This window comes from Rhinolophus sinicus, linkage group LG11, assembly GCF_036562045.2.
Source record: "Rhinolophus sinicus isolate RSC01 linkage group LG11, ASM3656204v1, whole genome shotgun sequence".
NCBI lineage: Eukaryota > Metazoa > Chordata > Mammalia > Chiroptera > Rhinolophidae > Rhinolophus > Rhinolophus sinicus.
The window spans coordinates 20,348,045-20,371,297 of record NC_133760.1 but is presented as its reverse complement, the minus strand read 5'-3'; the positions used below and the strand labels follow the sequence as shown (position 1 = coordinate 20,371,297).

Below are 23,253 nucleotides of genomic sequence, written 5' to 3'. Positions count from 1 at the left end.
GTGCTGCTTAGGTTCCTCTTCTTACTACCCAGGGCTTTTCTTGCCGTGTGTGTTGTCAGAATGCACAGTTCTGGCCCCGAGCTGCAGGGACCTGTGTGTACGTTAAGTATAGATACCTTGCTGGTCTGTGGGTATAACTGTACTATTTACTGGTGTCATCTGCGTACCTCTGATCAGCACCTCCAAAAGGTAGTAAACTCATTATCTCGCCACTGCACAGAGCGAAAAATAACCCACTCATCCTGTTGGATTTCTTTGGGTGGAAGGCACCGTTACCCCATCGGGAGACGTCCTTCTGGTGTCCGCTGCCATTTGTCATCAGTGGCCCCGGGCCGTCTCAGGCTTTCTCTGGTCCTTGGATTGGGCTGAGCATCCCCTCCACTGCCCCCCCGCCCCTTCAGCTTTGCCTGCCCTGTGCTGCCCCTGTACTGTCTGCAAACTCCTGCAGTAGGGCCACCTCTCTGTCGTCTCTGTGCCTCCAGGAGCTGGTGCCCAGGCAGGGCTCTGCCAATGGCAGCATGTCATTTCATGCAGGTCCCTGTGTTAGGAAGGCAGTTGATTTTGAGTCTTACAGTTACATAAAAACTCAATTGTTTTTACACATAAAAATACTATGGCAAAGATTCACAGGTATCATGCTGGAGTGTTCATTTGGGATTGATGCTTATTTGAAAATTGGGGGTTTTTCTTTGTAGAATAATTATATTAAATAATTGCCATTGTGTGGCACACATTGGAAATTATGGACTGTTGTGATAATACGACTCAAATACAGATGCAAAAATCCATTGTAAGTAGAAGATCTTAAGCCTGTGGGGATAAGTTAGTATCTGAAACCTTAGAGTAAAAGGATTTTTGAAGTGGAGCCCATTATCTACTGAGAAGAAACAGCCCAGCCTCTGGAGTCAGATAGACCCAGGTTCACATGTCAGCTGTTACGTGACTCACACCAGTTACCTAACCCCTCTGGCCCTCAGTTTTCTCATCTGTAAAATGGGAATGATACTGGTGTCTCTTTGATAACATTAGGATGAGTATGAGTAATACAGATAAAGCTCTTAGCATAGAATCTGCCGCATGGCTGGTACTGTCTGTTCTGGGTTATCACGCGGAGGCTTCTGGTTCAGTTCTGTAACTGATCTGTTACTCATCGAAGGCCCGGTACTGTACCCTGGAAAGAGAGAGAGATGAGAGGAGTTTTGCAAACTTAGTCTAATTGACCAGATTCCAGGGGGTTCTCTTGAGCCTGTAATGTTTTTATAAATGGGAAAATTATTCCTCGTGCTACCTCAATTAGAGCAAAGAGGGCATTTACTCTCACAGGAGGGAGGGGAGTGAGTGTGTGTGTGTTAACGTTAGAATTTTGCAAATTAATTCCTTTGTTTAATGCTTAAGGCCTGGACCTGCCAAGTCCAACAGTGTTTTAGAAAAGAAAGACTTCTTTTGTTTGAGTGATGATTGAATGGATGGAGGCTAATGTCAAATATATGCTCACTTACAGTGTTTCCCCAAAAATAGGATCTAACTGGACCATCAGCTCTAATGCGTCTTTTGGAGCAAAAGTTAATATAAGACCCGGTCTTATTTTACTATAATGTAAGACCCAGTATAATATAGTGTAGTGTAATATAATATACAATAGCAGGTCTTATATACTATAATATAATACCAGGTCTTATATTAATTTTTGCTCCAAAAGACGCATTAGAGCTGACTATCTGGCTAGGTCTTATTTTCGGGGAAACACGGTAGTGTTTCCTATACACAACTTAAAAATAAAGAGAAGCTGTGTGGTCTGGCCACAGATCATGTATTTCAAGTGCTGGCTGTGCTACCTTGCTCCTGTGTGATCACAGGCAAGTAGTCAACCTTTCTGACCCTCAATTTCCTGATTGGTGAGAGGGGGACAGTGGTGTATTCCTGGATTACTAGGAATTAAGTGCAGCTTGTTAACATACGTAAGTTGTGAAGCACTTAGTAAGCGTAGAATGTGTCCACAAATTGTAGCTCTCACCGTTACAAGTTTCATAACGGCACATGGGAGACCTTGTTTTAAAGCATTTGTGAAAAAACTTATTTAAAGCATTTAATTTTTTAAAATCAAAGATGGCATTTACAACTATTTTAAGACTATGAAGGAGAGCGATGTCCAAGGGTGAAGTCTGAGGATCAGAAGCTTGTTTCTAAATGAAATAAGGGAATTCCAGGGTACGAAACAGTCCCTAAACTTGACTTCTAGTGAAAAATATCATTTAGTTGATAGACGATAGTTGTCCCCAAAAGGAGTATCATCACTCACTGAAGAGTCAGCGAATGCCCACCGTGATGTGTTGGCTGCTGTAGTCATTGCTGGGGATTCAGACATGAATGAGATGCGACTTCTGCACGTAAACACCTTTATAGCTGGGGTCCCGGGGACCATGGCACGCCTCGCTGTCAGGAGAAAAAGCATATATCTTTTAAATCTATTCTCTAATACTGATACATTATTTTTAAGCTTTTTCTGTTTCATATTAAAATAATCCGCATGCTCCCGAATTCTATTCCCACCGGAAGACGAATAAGTGTTGGTGTTTGGGGGGAAATATTTTTTTGAAAAATTTAATTATTAAATAACATGCGTGCTGTTGAATGGAATGAAGCTTTTTAACACAGTGTGCCTTTTCTTTGGGTATGTGCCTTATTGAAGGGGTTTTGAACACTCCTGGAGTAGAGCGTAAGAATTGACTTCAGGGTTAGTCCCTAGATGTCATTAACTTCTTACATATGCTTCTTCACTCTTTCAGAGTTACTGGAGAACGTCACCCTAATACATAAACCAGTGTCGTTGCAACCCCGTGGGCTGGTCAATAAAGGAAACTGGTGCTACATTAATGCTGTATCCTTCTCAGACGCCATCCCCAGGGCTGGCTAACTACAATGTTCTCTTCCTCAGGTGCATTTGATTTAGTTCAGCTTCCATGGGGGGCATCGACCCTAAATTTTGAATCCAGAAACTTGGGTCCTTACTTAGTCTGCCTACCTTGCTTATAAACAGTGTTCCCCCCCCCAAAAAAAAAAAAAAAAAAAAAAAGATGCGTTGACTGGGTAATGAGGCAAGTTTTCTTCTCATTAGAGTGGCCCCAAATAATAGGGCAATTATAACTGGAAGTTTAGTTTTCACTGATTTGGTTATGTTGGTTGAATCAAGTTCTTGTATGTAAACTACTGATTGCAGAGTAAATTATCCCCATGATGGTTTGGTTTAGTCCCTTATGTGTTTACATATCTAAGGCATCCAGTGTCCTGGGCTTGTTTATTAGGTTGGTGCAAAAGAATTGCAGTCTTTGCAATTATTGTTAACCTTTTAAACCACAATTACTTTTGCACCGACCTAATAGTTTTATATGCTGTTGTGTTTCATGTGCCTTTTGGAAATTTGGCGTGTCTGTTTCCTTTCCTTTACGCTTCCTTTACTGCCAATGTTTAGACCCTGCAGGCTCTGGTTGCTTGCCCTCCGATGTATCACCTGATGAAGTTCATTCCTCTGTATTCAAAAGTGCAAAGGCCTTGCACGTCAACACCCATGATAGACAGCTTGTAAGTATGGTGCTTAAAAATGTGTTGGGTGGGTGGGTTTTTCCTCTCTGGTAATTAGAATTCAAATAGTTCAGCCAAGTTCTTGATATCCTGCAAATGAGACTTACAAATCCATTTTTTAAAAATTGACTGTTTATATATGGAACTGAACCAGAAATGCAATTGGAACATTGTTTATCTGTGTTGTTTAGATCCAGTTAGATAAATTTTAGTGTTTACCAGTTTATCACTTAAAATATACCAAAAACTTATATAGAAGAGATTTAAGCACTCACTGGCTATTATAGTATTGGTTACCAAAATTTGCTGTCTTCATACTAATTAATATTCTTCTTAGCCATCGAGACTCTTTAGTAAAAGTATGTCTTGTTAAAAAATGCACCACTAAGCATTTTTTTCCCCTTCATGTTTAGTGTTCGGCTAATGAATGAGTTTACTAATATGCCCGTACCTCCAAAACCCAGACAAGGTGAGTAGAAAATGAGGTCTTCTGATGTCATTACATATTGAGAGTTAGGAAGTCAGGTGACTGAATTTATTAAATTCAATCTTGTTGGATAGAAAATGTCTTTTTCAATGTAGGTTACTACACCGAGGCTATTTTCATTGTTGTGTGGGGATGGGAGGGAGTTTTGATGATGTTGCTTTTCATCATTTTAAGACTTCATTTTAGTTATGAAAATCTATGTCCTATTTCCATTGCAGCTCTTGGGGATAAAATTGTGAGGGATATCCGCCCTGGAGCTGCCTTTGAACCCACATATATTTATAGACTCTTGACAGTCATCAAGTCGAGCCTGTCTGAAAAGGTTTGGGACTACGCTAATGTAGCCAGTATATAAAGTGTTGCCTTTTGCTCCATTTTTGTGCCTTAACTGTTGCTTATTCAGTGCTTGCCCTCTGCTTGAAGTGCTGTGATTTGGTGGGTGTGTACAATAGATCTAGGCTTGTTACGGAGTCCATTGCTTGGGTGAATTTAAAGAGTATGGTGATAATCATAAAAAATCACAGCCAACTCATGTATCGTTTACTGTGCACCAAATACTCGTGTAAGTTCTTTACATGTAGTAAACTTTGTGAGTACAGTATGATTATTGTTTCCTTGTTACATTTGAGAAAAGTGAGGTCGTTGTTCAAGGTCACACAGCTCATAAATGGCAGAGCCTGGCTCGAGAGTCAGCCCCTTAACCACTACATGTATTGCCTTTCAGGTAGAGTGGGGTGAGTGGGCCCTGGGGTAGTGGCAGCGTTCAGAAGAGTTTCTGTCCTCGGTCATACTCATGTCCTGGAGCAGCTCTTTGGGTCCTTCCGGGCTGCTGATTTCATAACGCCCAGTGTGAATGAGAACCCTGGGATTGTGCCGTGAGCTGGCCCTAGAACAACTAGTTCTTAACTCTCGCATTTAAACAAAACAACTTTTAAATCACTTTTAAAATATAAATGTAATATATAAAGATTATTGTAGAACATTTCAGAAATACAGAAAAGCATAATAAGAAAATAAAATCCCCATTAGGTCGATCACCTAGAGATGAGTGTTTTGTCTGTCCCCCGCTTTCCTCCACACCCCCATCTCAATTGTCCAAGGAAAAATTCATGGGATTTTTTTGGAGAAACATTTTACATTAAAATTTGTTGAAAATTTAAAAGGAGGCCTAGTTTGAATATACAGGTATTACATTCCCTGCAGGTCTTGGATAAGCAATCAGTTAAAACTCATGTGATCGCGTTTGACCTTTTCAGGGTCGACAAGAAGATGCTGAGGAATACTTAGGCTTCATTCTCAATGGGCTTCACGAGGAAATGTTGAACCTAAAGAAACTTCTCTCACCAAATAATGAAAGTAGGTTATGATGTATTTGCTGCAAAAAATGTGTGAGAACATTTTCTTAAGAATTATTTTAAGTACATGTTTATAGACTCATATAGTCAGTTGCTTTTCCCCCCTAACAGTCATTTGCTCTTCAGAAATCACTTACTTACTCATTAGGATGACTAGTTATTTTTACATTGCCTATTATATGTACCATCAAGAATGTTATTAGGTTGGTGCAAAAATAATTGCGGTTTTTGCATTTATTTTAAGCCACAGTTACTTTTGCACCAACCTCATATATCTGGATAAATCACAGTAACTGCTGGGTTCTGGATTTGTTAACACGTTATCATTTAATCTCTCTACACACGTGAAGTGTATATACATGTTTCTCCTGAAATGCTTCAAAATTACGTTGCAGATAACAGTTTAGTTCACCCCTAAATTTTACATTAAAATTTAATGCTAAAGCATGCGTCTCCTGAGGATAAGAATACTCTTCTACGTGACCAGCACCCTTTATCAAATTAACAAAACTAACTGTAACTACACAATACTATCTACTTTCCAGTCCATCTATAAGTTTCTCCAGTTGTCCCAGGAATGCCTTCTCTAGCAGTTTATGCAAGCAGGGAGACAGTAGAGTCACACATTTTGTGTGTGTTCTTGATGTAGAATATACCCTGATATCGTTTTCAAAACTGTAATTGACAAATTTCTGTAGGTGATGCATGTAGAACTTTTTATGTTACTTTTCTTTTTTTTTTGCTGTTCTTGTAAATAATAGCCTAAGCAGACTGTCTACTTTTCAGAACTTGCTATTTCCAATGGACCCAAAAGCCACTCAGTGAACGAGGAAGAGCTGGAAGAACCAGGCGAAGGCAGTGAGGACGAATGGGAGCAAGTGGGCCCCAGAAATAAGACGTCAGTCACTCGCCAGGCGGACTTCGTTCAGACCCCAATCACTGGCATTTTTGGTGGACACATCAGGTTTCTGCTTTTCTGGAATAATTTAGTATTTGCCTTTTTTAGGGTTTTGCCATTTTGCTAAAGGTTTAGTAAGACTTGTCCTAAGAAATTTGCACTCGATGGTTTGCCTTTACACTGCTGTGCCCACTCTTTTCCTGGACCTCCAATGCTTCTCCTGTCAGTCCCCACTGCTTCCACATAACCTGTGGGGGCCGTTCTGCAGAGGGCACTGTCCCCCCGGCCCGGTCTTCCATAGTGAGTGAGCTCTTCACTCCCCTCCATCAACACTTCCATTCCCTCAGTCCAGCTGCTCGCAACGAGGTAGGAAGAAGAAGACAAGTTAATCACATGTTTGGTTAAGAAATTTGTCTGATGGGAGGAATTTTAGGCCCTGGGGCCAAGTGAGTTAGAAAGTTAAGCGAGTGTAGAGGGAGATACTTGGACATAAAGGAGGTCATGTGACCTAAGCTGGAGTACCTGGGCACCTCCTCTGCCCCAGTTTCCTTAAACCAGCAGCTTTTTGCTCATTCACCAAGTCCTTCTAAAGGGGTTTTATTTACATTAGAGTCACTCGGTTCCTCCGTGATGTGGAATTCAGGAAGACTTGTTCTGTCTCCAGGGAGGTTCACTCACACTGTCTGACTTCCTCTCAGCGGACCATCCGGGGTGGTGTTTTAGTGAGACTCTTAGACTTTCATTGTCCCAATGCTGCGTATCCAAAAGAAATAACACCCTTTCAAGGCACTGACTGAGAGTTAATTCAGTCTCTCCCTGCTCTAAAACAGCTTACACTGAGTACCTTTCAACAGGCTAATGATAACCTCAGAAAATCTGTGCCGACTCCCTCACAAGCTAGTCCGTGATGCTGTAGGACTGGATTTAGAAGCCGGTTGTGCCATCATGTGCCTGTGAAGTCCTATTTGTGCCCTTTGCTGTGACTTAGACTCCAGGGGCCCCTTTCTATTCGAAGTCTCTCCGTGTCAGCCTGTGGTCAGGTGTGTTCTGGGGAATGCCCCGCCTCCAACCACTGCTGCTACAACTTGTCTTTGCCAGATACGGTTCCTCGGTTTGAGCCGTGTTGGAAGACGGAAACAGATGTAGGTCTGTGAACAGCAGTAAGAGGAGGCTGAATATGCCCTTAGCTTTCCATCAGCCCAGCAGTCTTGTGTTAGCATTCTTGGTGCAGTCACTGAGGGATGGGGAAGAGGGATGAAGGAACAGCCCCAGTGGATGTAGAAAGAGCACCATATTGGAAACTAGTGGTTGATATTTCTTTTTGAAAAACGGTAAAGGGACGATAAGGACTTGCTTCTTATGCTTTAGGGACGTCTGTTCTTCATATATCAGCCATCATTAGGTGTGATTCTTTGTTTAGACCACTTGGAAGGTTTTCTTCTAAAATCTACCCTCTTCCAGTGGTTTTTCAGTTTCCCCAGAAAGACCAGCACCGTGAGCCACTTTTTTCTGCTGAGACAAGTTTGATAAAATCTTGGCCCTTTAAGTGAAGAGGACAATTTCTTGATTTCTTCACCAACTTTCATTACTGGTTTTCCCACTATTCTCCTTTGGAACCAAGGGAATGGCTGCCATTCTCAAGTGTTTACACTCAAAAGGAGCATGGGTATACTTCCTAAGACTGTGTTGGGAAAGCGACCTATGAAAATTAAACCCTAAGCAGGAAAGCTTTTAGCTCGCTCTTCATGCATCTGCTCTATAAAGTCTGAGTACCTATCCACACCCGTTTTATTCCGTTTATAAACTAGGTCACTCAGGCTGCAGAAATAGAATCCCTTCTTGAACTCTTGGAATGTTTCCTCGCTGAGGCTAAGTACGAGATGGGCCGCACACACAATTTATACTCAGAAAAACTTAGAAAAAGAGAAATGAAACGACAAACCAGCTAAGAAAACAAGGTTGAGTTGGCACCTTTCCTCTTGAGGGTGGTAGCCCCGTTTCCTGGAATGTTAACTTGTTTTTTATTATCTATACCCTGCTCCTCTTCTTTGTAAGTCATTTTTATAGGGGGAAAATGCCATTAAAAATATTCTGTTTACCTTGAGGTTTCCTCTATTTTATTAGAGCAGGCTATGATACTTTGAGAAGATGAGAAGTGTCAGCATTTTGAGGCCATGGCAAGATAGTCACATTTATTAACTGGTGCATTAAGTGAAATGTAGAGTGGAGGTGAAGGAATTTGGAAAGTGAACGATGTTTTCTTCCAGAGCACTTGAACTGGGAAAATTATCAACTGGTGGCTTTAGTTGCTAGAAATACTCAGCAGAAATTATTTTTAAATTCAGTATATTTTTGGCTTTTCTGTTCTCTCTGGTCTTGGGAAAGTGATGTTGAATAATCTTATTTTCAGTGTTTATTCCTCTTCTTTTGTTGGATAATCTTAAGAGAAAGTGGAAAGGAGTGGTCTCTTAAATTTTTTGTTTCTGTTTTCAATTCCCAGGTCTGTGGTTTACCAGCAGAGTTCAAAAGAATCTGCCACTTTGCAGCCATTTTTCACGTTGCAGTTGGATATCCAGTCTGACAAGATACGTACCGTCCAGGATGCATTGGAAAGCTTGGTGGCAAGAGAATCTGTCCAAGGTTACACCACAAAAACCAAACAAGAGGTATATTCATGGTTGAGCCTTTCTCCTGAGGCACTGTAGTGTGGTGGAAAGAACAGAGAATTAGGCATGAAGACAAGTGGATTTGAGTTCTGCCTCTTAAAATCAGTTGCTTACCTTTTTTGGACTGAAAGAGTCCACACTTTTAGATGATAATGGTTGAAACAGATGATTCTAACAACCCCCTTCAGCTCTGAATCGTGTAGCACAAGGTAATCGCCTTGTAGATGATTTTTGCAGAGCTCCATTTAATTTTTTGGCCATCTCATCATGACATCACAAAATCAATACCCCTAGCAGAGGCTGAAGAGCTCATTTCCATTCCCGATATCGTAGAGCACAATGTCATGAGCTTAGTTAGGAGGCAAAAGAGATTCATGACACATCTGTTTGGCATTTGAGCGTAGGTCTTCAAGGACACTGAAATATAGGAAGTAATTGTTCCGGTGCCTGTTACTCTTTGATTTGATCTGAAAGAAGATAAAGCCTTTGAGTCTTTCAGTCTTCAGGAGTCAAGAGAAACCGATGATGGCTTAGTGTGGTGTGCTTGGCAGCTCAGTCAGAGCTCAGCTGCTCTTTGAGAACTTAATGGTTCCTCTCTGTCCAGATGTGCCAGTTAGGCTGTTTCCTGCTTTGCAGTTGAGAGTGTCTGCTCCGTTCTACATCCGAGATATGGCAGTGAATTCATCAAAATGTGTTGGGGAGATGAGTGCAGGCTAGTTACGGGCAGTGCATGTTTGAACAGTTGATTCCTGTGGAGCTTGATTCAAATAATAGTGTGTAGTGGCTGCAAGGTGAGCAAAGAGATGTCCCAATATGGAAAACCTGTCAGCTCCAGGCGTGGCTGAGGCAGACATACTCTTGCCTTTGGCTCGTGCTCTGAATGAAGAAGAACAAAAGTAGAACATGGAGACCTTTAGCTCATCTGGGGTCTCCTGCTTTGGATTGGTCAAGCCAGCTTCTTGGGGGATTTGCTCAAGTTATGCCTAATGCTCCAGCATATTTTCTGATTGCTTGTCATGGGTGGTTTTGTTTTAAAAAAAAAAAAGTGGTAGGAGCCAGTGACAGAATCTTGGCAGTTGGCTTTGTGAATAAGCTAAGAAGAGCCTGGTGGTGGAACTTAATGGAAGAGAGAGATAGTGGATACTTGTTTCAGGGAGGTTGGTTTGGGTAGCTGGGCTGTGAACTTGGTTGTGGGGACTGTCCACGTGGCTTGTTCTGTGGCAGCCGTGACTGCAGAGGTAGACTTGCTGTCCTAGCCACGTAGCCATTCTTCCTGCTCTGTCCTTTGAGCCAGCTGTGCAGGTCAGCCCTCTCGTCCTGCCACAGAGGCTTTCCTTGGGCTACTGGACACATCTGACACATCTGTTTGGCATTTGAGCGTAGGTCTTCAAGGACACCCCTTTGTGAGGGGTCTGCCTTCTTTTTTGCTTCTGCTGCAATTAAACCTGGAGTTTGGGGAGGGGGTAGAGTGGCTGTGTGGACTGAGATAAAGGAAGTTGTTGGCCTGTTCTCAGAGAGTGGTAAGAAAAGATGATTTCTTCTTTTTTTTTTCCAAGTCAAGTTGTTGTCCTTTCAGTCTTAGTTGTGGAGGGCGCAGCTCAGCTCCACATCCATTGCTAGTTGCAGGGGGCGCAGCCCACCATCCCTTGCGAGAGTCGAACTGGCAACCTTGTGGTTGAGAGAATGCGCTCCAACCAACTGAGCCATCTGGGAGCTCAGCGGCAGCTCAGCTCAAGGTGCTGTGTTCAATCTTAGTTGCAGGGGGCGGAGCCCACCATCCCTTGAGGGACTTGAGGAATTGAACTGGAAACCTTGTGGTTGAGAGCACACTGGCCCATGTGGGAATTGAACCGGCAGCCTTCGGAGTTAGGAGCATGGAGCTCTAACCGCCTGAGCCACCAGGCCGGCCCAAGATGATTCCTTTATTCTACTAGGTATCAGGTTTGGAAGAGGGATTCAGGAAAGAAGTAGTATTTTGGTAGAGCCTTGAGGATGAAAAAGAATGATGCTCACTGTTCTAGCTCCATGATTGTGGTGTGTTGTTATCAGATAAGAGCAGAACACTCAGAAAAGCAGATGTTTGAGGAAGGAAGATTTTGGACAGCTTGTGATATCTGTGAAGAGCAAATAGCACATTTTCTGGAATACGATTTTTAAAATTTACATTGTAAAATACTGAGTTTAATTTTACTGCATTTTTAGGTCAAAAGATATTTTCCGTGGGAATGCAGGATGGTTTATGGGGCAATATGATTTTACAAAATATGTGCTCTATAGAAAAGGTCTGTTTTTGTTGGGTGATAAGAAAGTGTGCTTCAGTTTATCTGGAAACCCAACACACATTTAAGAATTTCAGATGAGTCATTTAGTGAACTGCTGGAAAGTTTAAGATTAGAATCATAGGTGATTAGCTCTGAGAAGCATCCCAGAGATATTTTAGTCCAACTCTCTTGATGCATAGGTGAGGAAACCGGAGGCTCCATTCCTGGTTTTAAATGTTGAGCTGTAGTTACACTTTTCATTCATTCACACATTCTTATTGGATACAGAGACACTAGAATACAAACACACAATGGGCATGCAGAAGAGGTATGGGGTGGTTTTCACACCTGGGATGTTAGTCTAGGTGGGAGAGAGGCATGGAGGGGTTTGTGATAACCATTGATCTTGCTTTCCAAAAGCCTGATGCCCCCTAAGACACCTTCCCATACATATCTAGTCCTCCGAAAGCTTTCTTAGCATTTTCTGTATTTTCTATTTTTTGGATTGTTACTTTAACACATATTTCTACCAAAAGTATTCTCCGTGGAAGCATCAAAGAGTTCATAAGTACAGAGAACAGTAGAGGAATGGATTAAGTATTGTTTGGGAAGTTGCATTTTAATAAAAAGTATTCATTAGACCTGTGGAAATACATATTAAGTTGATAAAGTATATAACAAACTGTATTTTAATAAAAAGCATTTGTTAGACCTGTGAAAGGGCATATTAAATTGACAAAACAGAAACTTATAGAACTAATGGTTAGAATAAATAGTTTTATTTAAAACTATAAACAGGGTTATTTAAAACATCCATACTATGAGAGTTATTAACAAACAAGTTAATAAATACATACTTGAGGCACTACTACCTTAGCTTTTTTTTTTTTTTAATAGTTACGCCAATTTGTCATTAATGCCACAGAGCAAAAGTTCTTAACTTGAATTCACAGATGGGCTCAGGGACCCGAGGGATCTCGGTGGTTGTGTTGACAGGGGTATATGCGTTTTTCTAAGAAGAATGTCAGTAGCTGTCTGAGGTGTTCCAAAGATCCCATGACCCAGGATCTTGAGGCGTCAGCTCGCAGAGGAGGTCGTTGAGAGAAGATTGAGATGGTACCTCCTGCTTCCAGTAAGACGACCGGTGTGTCCTGGTGTGCTTGCGTCTTAGGTTGAGATCAGTCGAAGAGTGACGCTGGAAAAACTCCCCCCTGTGCTCGTGCTGCACCTGAAACGATTTGTTTACGAGAAGACCGGTGGATGTCAGAAGCTTATCAAAAATATTGAATATCCTGTGGACTTGGAAATTAGTAAAGGTAATAAACCGATAAGTCAGAAGCGTGTATGGTCACAATATTTCTGGAGATCAGTGATCTTGACCCCTTAGCATTTTTGTAGAATGTCAAGGTCAAGGAATTTTTCTTTCGTGACTTTTTGTTTTCACTTTCTTGACGTTTACTAGACCTTGATGTTAAGATTCTCATTAAAATGGCTTTTAAAAAAATAAAGGCAAACATGAATAAACTACGTAATCTTACTAGGTTAGAAAAATAGGTTTTGTCCGTCAAAATGAGTGTCCTTTTTCTGTAAACATTTTATAGATTAATGGTACACAATAGTTTTCCTTGTGCTACTTATTAACAACTGTGTGGACCAGCCTGGTTAAATGGACTTTTTTCAGTGAATTGAGAAGGTTCCTCATAGGTCACTGGGGGTTCCTCTGACCTGGTTACGATGATGTGTGTCCAATCTGTGGCACTCTGTCAGCCACACATCTCCGTCAGGTAACCAGGGCTCAGCAGTGTCGGCACATTCTGGTGAAGGCACCCAGTTCAAGTTGTCTTGCTAAAAGCACAGCTTGAAGGAAAACTTTCCATGAGAGCTTCAGAATTTGTGGAAGACTTGCTATGTAATACTGAAGCTTGGTCGGTATTCTCAATATATCAAGGTGTTTGGAAGACGGAATAAAGGACATGGGATGGCGTTCCTGGGCCTTGTAGAGTCCCTGGGTCCCTGTCACCTTCCTCCTCCTCCTGTCCATATAATACGCCTTGCAGGCCAGGCGACTCAAGAACTGGTGGGTGACTGCCTTAATGTTTAGGGGCGGCTTTGCCTACCCCCCAGGGATGTTCCATTTCCTTCAGCTTAAGGTTCAGACTTGGGCTCCTCAGCCCCATTCTCAGGAGTTGCCCGTTTGGCTGAGAGGTTGGACTCCTGTGCCGTTTTACGGTCCTTCCCTCCTCTCTTGTGTTGAGCGCTTCATCACAGGCAGCATGTTTTTCTGACCCCATAGGAGGACCAGAACAGGGAAGAAACTCTAGCCGAGAGCGTATACTGGGTCATCAGTCCCTTTTTGCGTGGCTGTCAGGAAACTACACAGAGTCCCACAGGCGTCCTTTGACCCAGTCGTGCATCTTCCCTCACCCCCCCCCAAAATTAACCTTCTAGATGGGCTGACTTGTTTCCTACACTGATTTTATTTGCCTAACTTTTGTTATTTTTCTTGCCTTTTTATATCAGCTACCACCTCAAATGCTTTCTAGAAAGAGAAATCACATAAATGCGGACAAGAGGACTTAGCTTAGGTCATGGAGGTGGGGAGTAGAGAAGGAACCAGTAATGGCTGCCAAGAGCAGTCCATCTCCAGAGGAACTCTTCCTGGCATCTCAGTGGTGCTTCCGCAAAGGGGACCTGCGTGCATTAAGGACGAGAGGGCCCCCGGCCTGCACCAGCCGGTAGACTAGTACCTCTGTGCAGAAACCATTTCCCTCACAGAATTCAAGTTTTGTGGTCTGACTCACACACAAAACATTTTAATTTTTAGGTTTTCCAGGACTATTTCCGTTTGGTTTTTGCTTTTAAGTGGGCAACTACCCCCCACCCCTCATTTTTTAGAACATCTGCTTTTAAGGGGTTTCTAGCATGAGTTTAATAGGTTCAGTATATTCCTCATATTTCTTTAATGGGTTGGTTGCTGGTTATGTCTGTTATTATATACTGCACAGCTGATTTTCCTTGTGGTCATTTTTATGCAAGTAAAGGGATGGAGTGTTGTTTTCCTGGTCCACCAGGAAAATCTTTACTTGAGTGGAGATTGTTACCTCTTTGTTGCTGTTACTCTGAACCTTTCTGTAAGTGCTTTTATAGATTGGGGTTGCTGATGTTTTGTTTTTCAGAACTGCTTTCTCCAGGAGTTAAAAATAAGAACTTTAAATGCCACAGAACCTATAGACTATTTGCAGGTAAGTCAATTTGTATAACATTATTTCCCTGTTAAAGCAATGATAAAAGGGTTTCCACTCACGCACACACAATTTTGCCGTAATGCCGCTTAACATAGAACATAGATTTCACTGTTGATATCACTATGGGCTTTTTAAGCAGGGAAGTTATTTGAAAATGTGTGTGTTACCTGAAATTTGGTGCTTGGAATTTGGCAGAATATCCTCTTGGCTCTAAGCTGAGCCCAACATACGACTTCGTGTGACATGATGGCGTCTATCTCTGTGTCAGACGAGTGAGCTTAGGCTGCCAGGCTGGCAATTTGGGAAGGTAAACTCGCCCTGCTGCAGGTGTGGTACCTGTGAGGTGACTGACATTGAGTCACCCAGCTGGCATTCCACATACCCTCTTCCATATGGCGTCGTCACGTGTGCACGAGAAGGTGGCCTAAACTCACACAGGCTCCTCAGTCACAGGAATCTCCCAACAAGGGGGCGACGGCACATCCCTTTCCAGAGCCGGGGGCCCTAAAACCCCTGATCTCCCGGGCTGGACCCTCCTGCAGTGCCAGCTTTTCTTGTATCCCTTCTGTCCTTCCTTCTATTCGTCTTTCTCTTTTATAGCCTGGGTCCCTTATGCCTCGGAGGCTTTGTATCTCTTTTGATAGTTGTCAGTTGCAACAATCGTGTTTGCTTTTCTGGCAGTTTTTATTAGAATTTTCTAGCTTCTCTGTCATCCTTCCTTTTGTGTTGTTTTTGGTGAGCCTGTTTGTAATTTAAAATGACAGTATTGTGTTATGGGCCCTCACACATCTATTAACCTTTTTACTAGATACCTTTGCTGTAGTGTCTTATTTATTCTTTACAACTGAGAGGTAAGTGGTAGTATCCCTGTCTTCTGAAAGAAGACACTGAAACTCTTACCCGAGAGGAATGTTCACCGCTCTGTGACCTTCAGAGCAAGGCTCCATACTCCTCTGCCCTCAGTCCCCTGCCAAGGTTGTAGGATGTCAAATTGGGTGAGGCCCTGTGCCCCATGAGCAGGTGTTTGGCCCAGTCAGCTCTTCTTTGCACCAGGCACTTTTCCTTTTGATTTTCTCTTGTCCCCCAAGGCAGCTGCCTGCTGGGACCCAGACATGGTGGCAGTGGGCACCTTGCTCTCCTAAGTGTCTCCATCCTTGCCCTGCCTTGGGATAGAGGCTCTGAGGCTGCGGTTGGCACGCAGGCTCGGCCGTCCACCTGTGCAACCAGAGGAGTCCCCAGGGCCCATCCTGGCTCCCTGGAGTTTGGCACCGAGATCCCACTGGGTGATAAAGTGTTTCTTTGCCATCTCCCTGTAGCTCTCTCCCTTGGGGCTCTTGCAGGGGATGTTAATGACCAAGGGCAAAGTTTAGGAGTTCCTTGTCTCCTGGTCAAGGGGCCCCAGTGAAAGTGCATACTCCCCCACCCGCGTGGCTCAGGAGTCGTACCTGAGTTGCTGTCACCTACATTCCCGAATCCTCATCTTGAGTCTTCTAATCTCAGAAATAAGGTCATTGTATTGCTTAGAATTTTCTGTGAAATGTGAGTAAAGAGGTACTTTGTAAAATGGTTCTAATTGTGGGACCAAAGAGAACGAGTTAGTGAAAATTAAAATGTACGAGCTTTTTAAAAAACTCTCTCCTCCTCAGCCTTTGTTCCTGTTAGGTGGGCTTGCCCGGTGTCTGTGACATACTGCTCGGACCACATTAGCTACCAGGGCTGCTGCTTACGAACCCTGAGTACGTGTAGAATGCTCTTCTCTTGAATTTTTACGATGGCGGTGTCTTAAAGGACAGACAAATGAGTTAGACTGCTGGGCCTTAAAATCCTACTGACACGGTCACTTTAAAACAGTTGTTATCCAAGTCAGTTAGGTCTTGGAGGTAAAAATCCAGGACAAGCACCTCAAATGGATTTGGGGTCAGAGCCTCTTCTGTGCCTTGTGGCAGCCTCGTAATCGCTGTGACCTGCAGTACAGGATTAGGCTGTGACCTTGTGTTGTCGCCATCGCTCTCTCCCACCTGGTCATCCTGCAGTCTTGCTGGTCTGTGTGACCGGTCATATTTGTCACGTGGTTGACCAGGCCTAGGGTCATAGTGTTCTCTGAGCCCTCAGCCTGCGTGATGACTGAAGCCGTAAGTGCCGTCCTCTAACCAGCCAAGGTCACTGGCCCGGAGTAGATTCGGACCTCCCTAGAAGTGACACTTACTGCTAGAGCCCAGGGACATGCAGGCTTATTTATTGCTGAAACTCGCCACCAGCTACATACTGTGCCTCTCCAAGTGACTGTCCTTTATGCCATCGCTGGCAGTGCACGGCTCACCCCGCATCTTCACAATTTCCCTGGAGACTGTTTCCCTCACCCAGGCTCATGTCTGTCGTTGGCCAGGCCGCCCGCCGGCCGCTCTTCTTCACAGAAGCTGAGGGATGTGTCATTTGGCCTTTCATATCTTCATCGCATCTTTCAACAGTTATTATTTGTTGTAGGCCTTTGACTAAGGCTTCTTGATTGAATTACAGGATTTTTTAATTTAAGCAAATAAAGTATTTTTTTTTCCTGTTAAAACATTGTAGAAAAATTGGAAAACTTTTTAAAAGAACAAAAGAGTGATGGCTCATCTCTGCAGGGTTGCTCCACAGCTGCCCACTCAGCCAGCCTGGCTCCCGGTCCTGATGCCTTTCCTGGGGCGGGTGCTTTTGATCATCATAGAAAACAATCCCCCAAAAACCTAGGATTCTCTTGTTTTCATGTAATAGAAGCATATTCCTATGTCACAATCAATTGAGTGAAAAAACCCATGTTATTGTTACACAATTCACTATTTATGCCTTCTAGTGAATATTTAGGTTTTTCCATTTTTTCAGTTATAAAATCTTTGTCTAAGATTCAGATAATTTCTTTAGAACAGTCTAGAAGGGGACATTGTTAGATCAAGGGCATGAATGTTTGTAGGTCTCTGGGTGTGCATTTCCAGAGGTGGATTTGTTTGTACCTCTGTCAGCTCTGTGGGAGAGTGTCTTTCATGTTTTTCCTTCCAGCATTCTCTCTCAAGTATTAACACGTCGCGTACGGATCACGGGAATCTTCACGAGGGATTTAAACCCCGCCATACGCAACGTGTTAAATATTAAAATGGTTGCTAACCCTTGCCTGAAGGGCTGACAAATGAGACAAAAACCCCGTTTAATTCACATTTCTTTTACTGTTTGTGAGATATCGAACATTTTAAGTATGTTAGGAAGATGTATATGCATAACATTGTTGTACATTGTTTCAGGTTTTTGTGTTTCAACAACATTGCATTGTGTAATGACATTTCTCTCTCCCACCTGCTTTGGGAAGGTGTTCCACAAGAAGGACAGATGTTCGGAGGTAGCTGGGTGGGTACCTTTAAGCTGTCGGTGTGCAGTGCTTCTCTCACCAGGTCGCCTCCCGGGGCCTCTCTTCCAGTGGTCTACCATCATGGCAGCAGTGCGACCGGGGGTCACTACACTACAGACGTCTTCCAGATTGGTCTGAACGGCTGGCTGCGCATCGATGACCAGACGGTCAAGGTGATTAACCAGTACCAGGTGGTGAAGCCCACTGCTGACCGCACAGCCTACCTCCTGTATTACCGCCGCGTGGACCTGCTGTGACTGCCTGCGCGCCGCGTGTGCCCGACACCCGCTTTTAGAACACCGACTCTCACTGACTTCCTTCCTCTCTTTAGTGGCTCTTTAGAGAGAAACTCTTTCTCCCTTTTGCAACAATGGGCTCGAATGAAAAGGAGATGCCTTGGGGTTTGTGCGGAACATACTTGGTGTGGATTTCTAACTTCCAAATCAAAATCACTTAGTGGAAACAGACTGTTGCTTGATTTAAGAAAATACACAGAAACCCGTAATTCTGAAATAATGCCGAGATAAGGCTTACTCAGATTCCTGAGTAAGAAGGGGTAACTTGCATTTGATTCCCAGTCTAATTGCTTCGTAGAATAAATCCTGCACCAGCAACAACACTTGTAAATTTGTGAAAATGAATTTTATCTTTCCTTAAAAAATGAATTTTTTAATCCATCACACTTTCCTCCCCCACCCTTTAGTTTTTGATAAACAATAAAAATGAGCCAGTTATCAGAGAAGAAATAGTTCTTCAAAAGAAAGAAAATAAACACAAAAAAATAAGTTGCTGGTTCCTAACAGGAAAAATACATTTTAATAATTGTGCTATGAGAAACTGCTTACAACACATTACAGATCAAATATTTGGAGTTGAGATGTAAGTCACATAGATGGGTGATTGCAACTTTATTGCCATTAAAAGATTTCAAATTGCATTCATGCTTCTGTGTACACATAATGAAAAAATGGGCAAAATAATGAAGATTGATCTTTCCTTAAGTCTGCTCTGTTTAATTCTGCTGCCTGCTCGTCTATAATGCTGCGTCTCTAATTGTACACAGTTTAGTGATACCTAGGAATATAAAGTTGTCGCCCATCAATAAAAATCACAAAGTTGGTTTAACGCTGTGTATGGTTTCTTTGACTGCGAGTGCCTTTTCCAGTCACTGGAATTCAGGCAGACACGACTGTACCTCCAGAATTAAAATAAGCCTTTCTGTCAGCCTGACGTGTTTGTGAAAGCTGAACCAAGACTCAGGTTATGCGTGTTTGATATTCCCAAGGTTATTACTGTAGTGATTTGGGCAAATGGGTTTTTTGAATCTTCAAATAGCAGGAAAGGGAGGTAAACTGTCCCTCTGTTGTTTCTGTCCCCGGCATTTTCACTATCGCCAAAGTGGTGGATTTAGGTGATGGCCTAGCATCTTTTTAATTGTATACCACTGGGACATCGTAGCAGCATCAGACGCCACCCTCGGAGGAGATGGAGAGCGAGACGGCGGACACATGCAGGTCAGGGCACCCACAGCGGCTCTTGTGCCTCTGGTGCTCCGGATTCTGGCTCCATGCAAACAAGTCATTGTCATGTCCTGAGATCTCCAGAGAAGTGGCTGTATGTGGTCTGAGCTTGGCTCCCGAGCTCTTCTTACCATCTGGCGTGCCCAGTCACAGCCCGTTCCCCTCCCATGTCCAGAGCTTACGTATCAATTATAGTCCTACCACTGGCCACTTAGCCTACTCTCCCTGTTGTAACACTGCTCTGATTCTCTTGGCTGACTTGCTAGTCTTGTTACGCTTCTCATTAAAATTGTGTGCAATTCTTAATGGAAGTCGTCGTGTTTGGAAGCCAAGTTAACTTTGCGAGAAGCAGGCCACATCACAGTAACTCCGCTGAAGAGGACATAAGCCCTGTTCTGAAGCACTTCACTGAGTTCTGGATTGTTGTCCTGTGAGCCCGGTCATGCCTCTTCCGAAGGGAATGGCTTGTCTGTCCTGAGAACGCACGCACCCAGCCTCCATAACTGCTATGGATCATTCTCCCCCAGCAAGATGAAGTGGCTCCTCATTATTTAAAGTGATTAACGTGTCCCCTGTGAGTCAGATTGAGCGCCCTCTCAAGAAAAAGGCCCTCTGTTCTGGGAATGCCTTCACATGAAACAAGAGGTCGGATACAGAATGCTATATTGTTGGTACACCAGCCTGCTTCCGAATCTTGAAATACATCCTATGTGTTTCCATGAGAAATTTCTCCCTCAAATATCATTTAAGGATTTCTACATAATCTTTAAATTGCTAAGACATGTATTTGTCAAGCCCCAACTATGTTGGAAATTGAGAAACTTTCTTTGAAAGATCTCAGATCTCTCAAAAGTGGTAGAGATGAATTTTAAATCCAGTGGGACATTTGGATGTCTTGGTCAGTGTGTAGCGTATAGCAATACTGCATCCATACCTGGGGTGTTAAATTGAGCCATGTGGTAGCTTGCAGTGGACTTCATTATGACCCTATGTGTGAGATGCTGTGTGTTTGAAAGGCGAAAGCTAGTTTTTGTTTGAAAGCCTGTGTAACCACTTAACAACTCCGATTGTATCCATGACAGATGGAGCATCCCAATTTTGCTTAAGCTAGATCACACCTGGCTGCAGACAGAAGAGCAAAACTCAGGAAGGAACAGAATACATAGCAAGGAGAGCCAGCCTGGAGTTAAGAATATTTGCATTTGGTCCCTGGAGTGGATAATTGGCCCATGGGTAGAATCAGATCATTCTAGTAAATCCAGCATTTTCTAGGGTCCCAAGGGAATGGTGGGCATATCCATGTTATCCGTTGAGGTTTTGGACTCGACATTTAGTATTTTGTGCTGCAATGTTTAGGGTTTTTTTGTGTGTGTGTAAGTTTCATAGACTATTTCTTTGTCTTTTGGTCATTTACACTTAGAACTCTGCCCATTAACCTTGGTTTTGGGCGTACAAATTTAATGATTTTCCTTCATTAGCATTTGATATGTCTTTTCAATTACAGTTGACATTCGGTATTTCATGAGTTTCAGGTGGCATTTTCATGTCTTTATAGATGACTCTTAAACCAGTGTGAATGCTGACATATTGTTAGAAGTATGTTACAGGGAGATTTTTCTATAATGTGTTGATTATTACTAACGAGATGTGGACGTTCTCCTACAGGGAAGGATGTAACGAGGTTTATCTGGTCAGTATGTTGTTTTTCCAGTAGTTAAAGTCCACGAGCCGCTGTGGGTTCCATTCAGAATTAAAAAGGACAGTCATTTCGTTGTCCTATTTGTATAACCGAGTCCAGCTGTCTGAGGCGCAGAGCTGCATTCTGCTTTCATCTCAGTGTAGTCACATCATTGTGGTCTAATGTGTGAGCAACATGAGCAGGAACTTTATAATCAGCAAATACATCATTTTATGTCTCTTCCTCAGTGAAAATTTCTGGTTACTGCTCTCATAGGCTGTTTGTACTTGACCAGGCCAACTGGTTCGAAAGCCGAGATTGCCATCAAAGTCAGTTGCTTTGGATTAACCAAATAAACCGTTGAATTCAGTATCGTACAGCTATCAGCTAACTTGCACGAATCATTGATAGGTTGGTGCACAAGTAAATGCGCTTTAAAAGGTTAAAAATAATTGCCAAAACCACAATTACTTGTACACCAACCTAGTGATAAGTTGTGCCAGTGCGGCTACATCAGTCTGATGGTTTGTTTTGTCCGCCAGGGGAGATGGAAGACCCAAGGCTGTTTTATTACTTCTCTGACTCAAGAAAGAAAACCATCTTGTTGACTCTCCCCAGTGAGGGTAGTGTATCCATTACACCAGTTTCCTGAGTGTCAGTGGACTTAGAAAACATTAGACAAAATATGAGTGTTTTAAAAATAGTTCCTGTCTAGCAAGGCCAAAAGGTGTAACAGCCAACACTATATGCAGCGTTGTGTTTTTTCTTTAAATTCAGTCGTAGCAGATTGCCAAGCAGACATGCTTTGCCCTCAGCAAACGTTTTCTCTTGCTTCCTAAGATATATATTTTTTAAGTGTTGTTATTCATCTTCTGGTCTGACCCGTCCCATCTTATTTATTTTAGAGGAAAAAGTTGTTTGCATAAAAAATGAAATTTTCTCCATAGCCTGGCTTCACCTTGTGATGATGTTTGGTCTTTTAAGGAATGAACAAATGAACCAGTGAATGAATGCTTGGTTCCCTCCCCTTTTCTGATCTTGCGCTCTCTTTCCTCACTTTTCTTTCCCACACAAAAAAAGGGTATATTGTTTTAGTTAGCAAGTGTGGGTTTCTGTAATGGAATTTAAATTGTACATTTATTTCTCAGTTGTGCTTGCATTTTGTTTCACATATTTGGTCGTGTATACCACTGTACATGGATCATAATTAGGAATTACCTGCTAAGCACCGATTTGCTGGCTTTTCCTTGGAAACAATTGGAAGTAAACTTTTAAATCACTGTATTTGCATTAAAGGAAATTACCCAATCCTGGCTGCTGTGGTATTTCTGAAGTATTTTGTGTTGACTGTCGGATTTCACACGGATACCACCTAAGGTATTTTCATTTTCTGATAGACTTCCATTTACGTGCTTGCTTTTAATCTTATATATCATTTATTGGGAAAGTATTTATTGTTTTTTAACAAGTGAAATATTAAAGTAGCTTTGTTTATTCTGTATCAAATCGATAAAATGTATATTTGCATTTGAAGAGTTGCTGGATAGATTTTCTGCCCATTTGGGAACCAGACGACCTCAACGCTATGTTTCTGTTTTGTCTTTTTTTTAAAAATACTAGAAGGGTTTTGTTTTATTTTAAACATCTAAACCCATCCAGAGTATGTTTTGGATTATGTCGATGGTCATCTTTGTGGTTTTCAAAGTATTGGGGGTCACCCTGGGGTTGGGTCTGGTAAACCTGACCTTGGGTTTCCCACCTGTCCTTCAAAGAAAGCAAATCTCTTCTCATGTATTCTGAGTATTTTGGGATTCTCTATATGATTTAAGAAAAAAATATTGCTCTGCTTTAAAAATAAGATTGAAAATCCCTTGTGTAAGATACGGATTTACTTCCTGATCTGACAGTTGACTGCATTCCTTCTGTGTTTTCCTCAGTAGGGCCAGGCTCTGGACTTGTAGCACCACCGTTGATCTGTATGTCTCTCTCTTTGCATAGGCAGCCATGTATTCATTGCTGCTTAAGTAGCTTTTGAGACCAGTAGGGCTGAATTTGCTTTCCTGCTCATTTGATCACATGCCGCTTAAAGCATTGTACTCCTGTGCTTCTCAGCTTTCCAAGGAATAGCTACCCTTCACATCCGAGGTCTGCGAGGGGGTCCTAGGGTGTGATGCAGTGCATGAAA

At 42.5% G+C, this 23,253-nt stretch overlaps 1 protein-coding gene across 2 annotated transcripts in view; it reads left to right on the top strand.

Annotated features, from left to right (window-relative positions):
- USP10 (ubiquitin specific peptidase 10) overlaps positions 1-18,995 on the top strand; it is a 62,910-nt gene extending 43,915 nt beyond the window's left edge. For both annotated transcript variants that reach the window (XM_019747122.2, XM_074314495.1), the window contains 10 exons: positions 2,787-2,878; positions 3,470-3,579; positions 3,993-4,048; positions 4,285-4,388; positions 5,323-5,422; positions 6,208-6,385; positions 8,820-8,985; positions 12,418-12,562; positions 14,423-14,488; positions 17,940-18,995. In XM_019747122.2, coding sequence (XP_019602681.1) covers positions 2,787-2,878; positions 3,470-3,579; positions 3,993-4,048; positions 4,285-4,388; positions 5,323-5,422; positions 6,208-6,385; positions 8,820-8,985; positions 12,418-12,562; positions 14,423-14,488; positions 17,940-18,127 — 1,205 coding nt within the window. In that variant the 3' untranslated portion in view covers positions 18,128-18,995. The remainder of the gene's footprint in view (positions 1-2,786; positions 2,879-3,469; positions 3,580-3,992; positions 4,049-4,284; positions 4,389-5,322; positions 5,423-6,207; positions 6,386-8,819; positions 8,986-12,417; positions 12,563-14,422; positions 14,489-17,939) is intronic.
- The last annotated feature ends 4,258 nt before the right edge of the window (positions 18,996-23,253 follow it).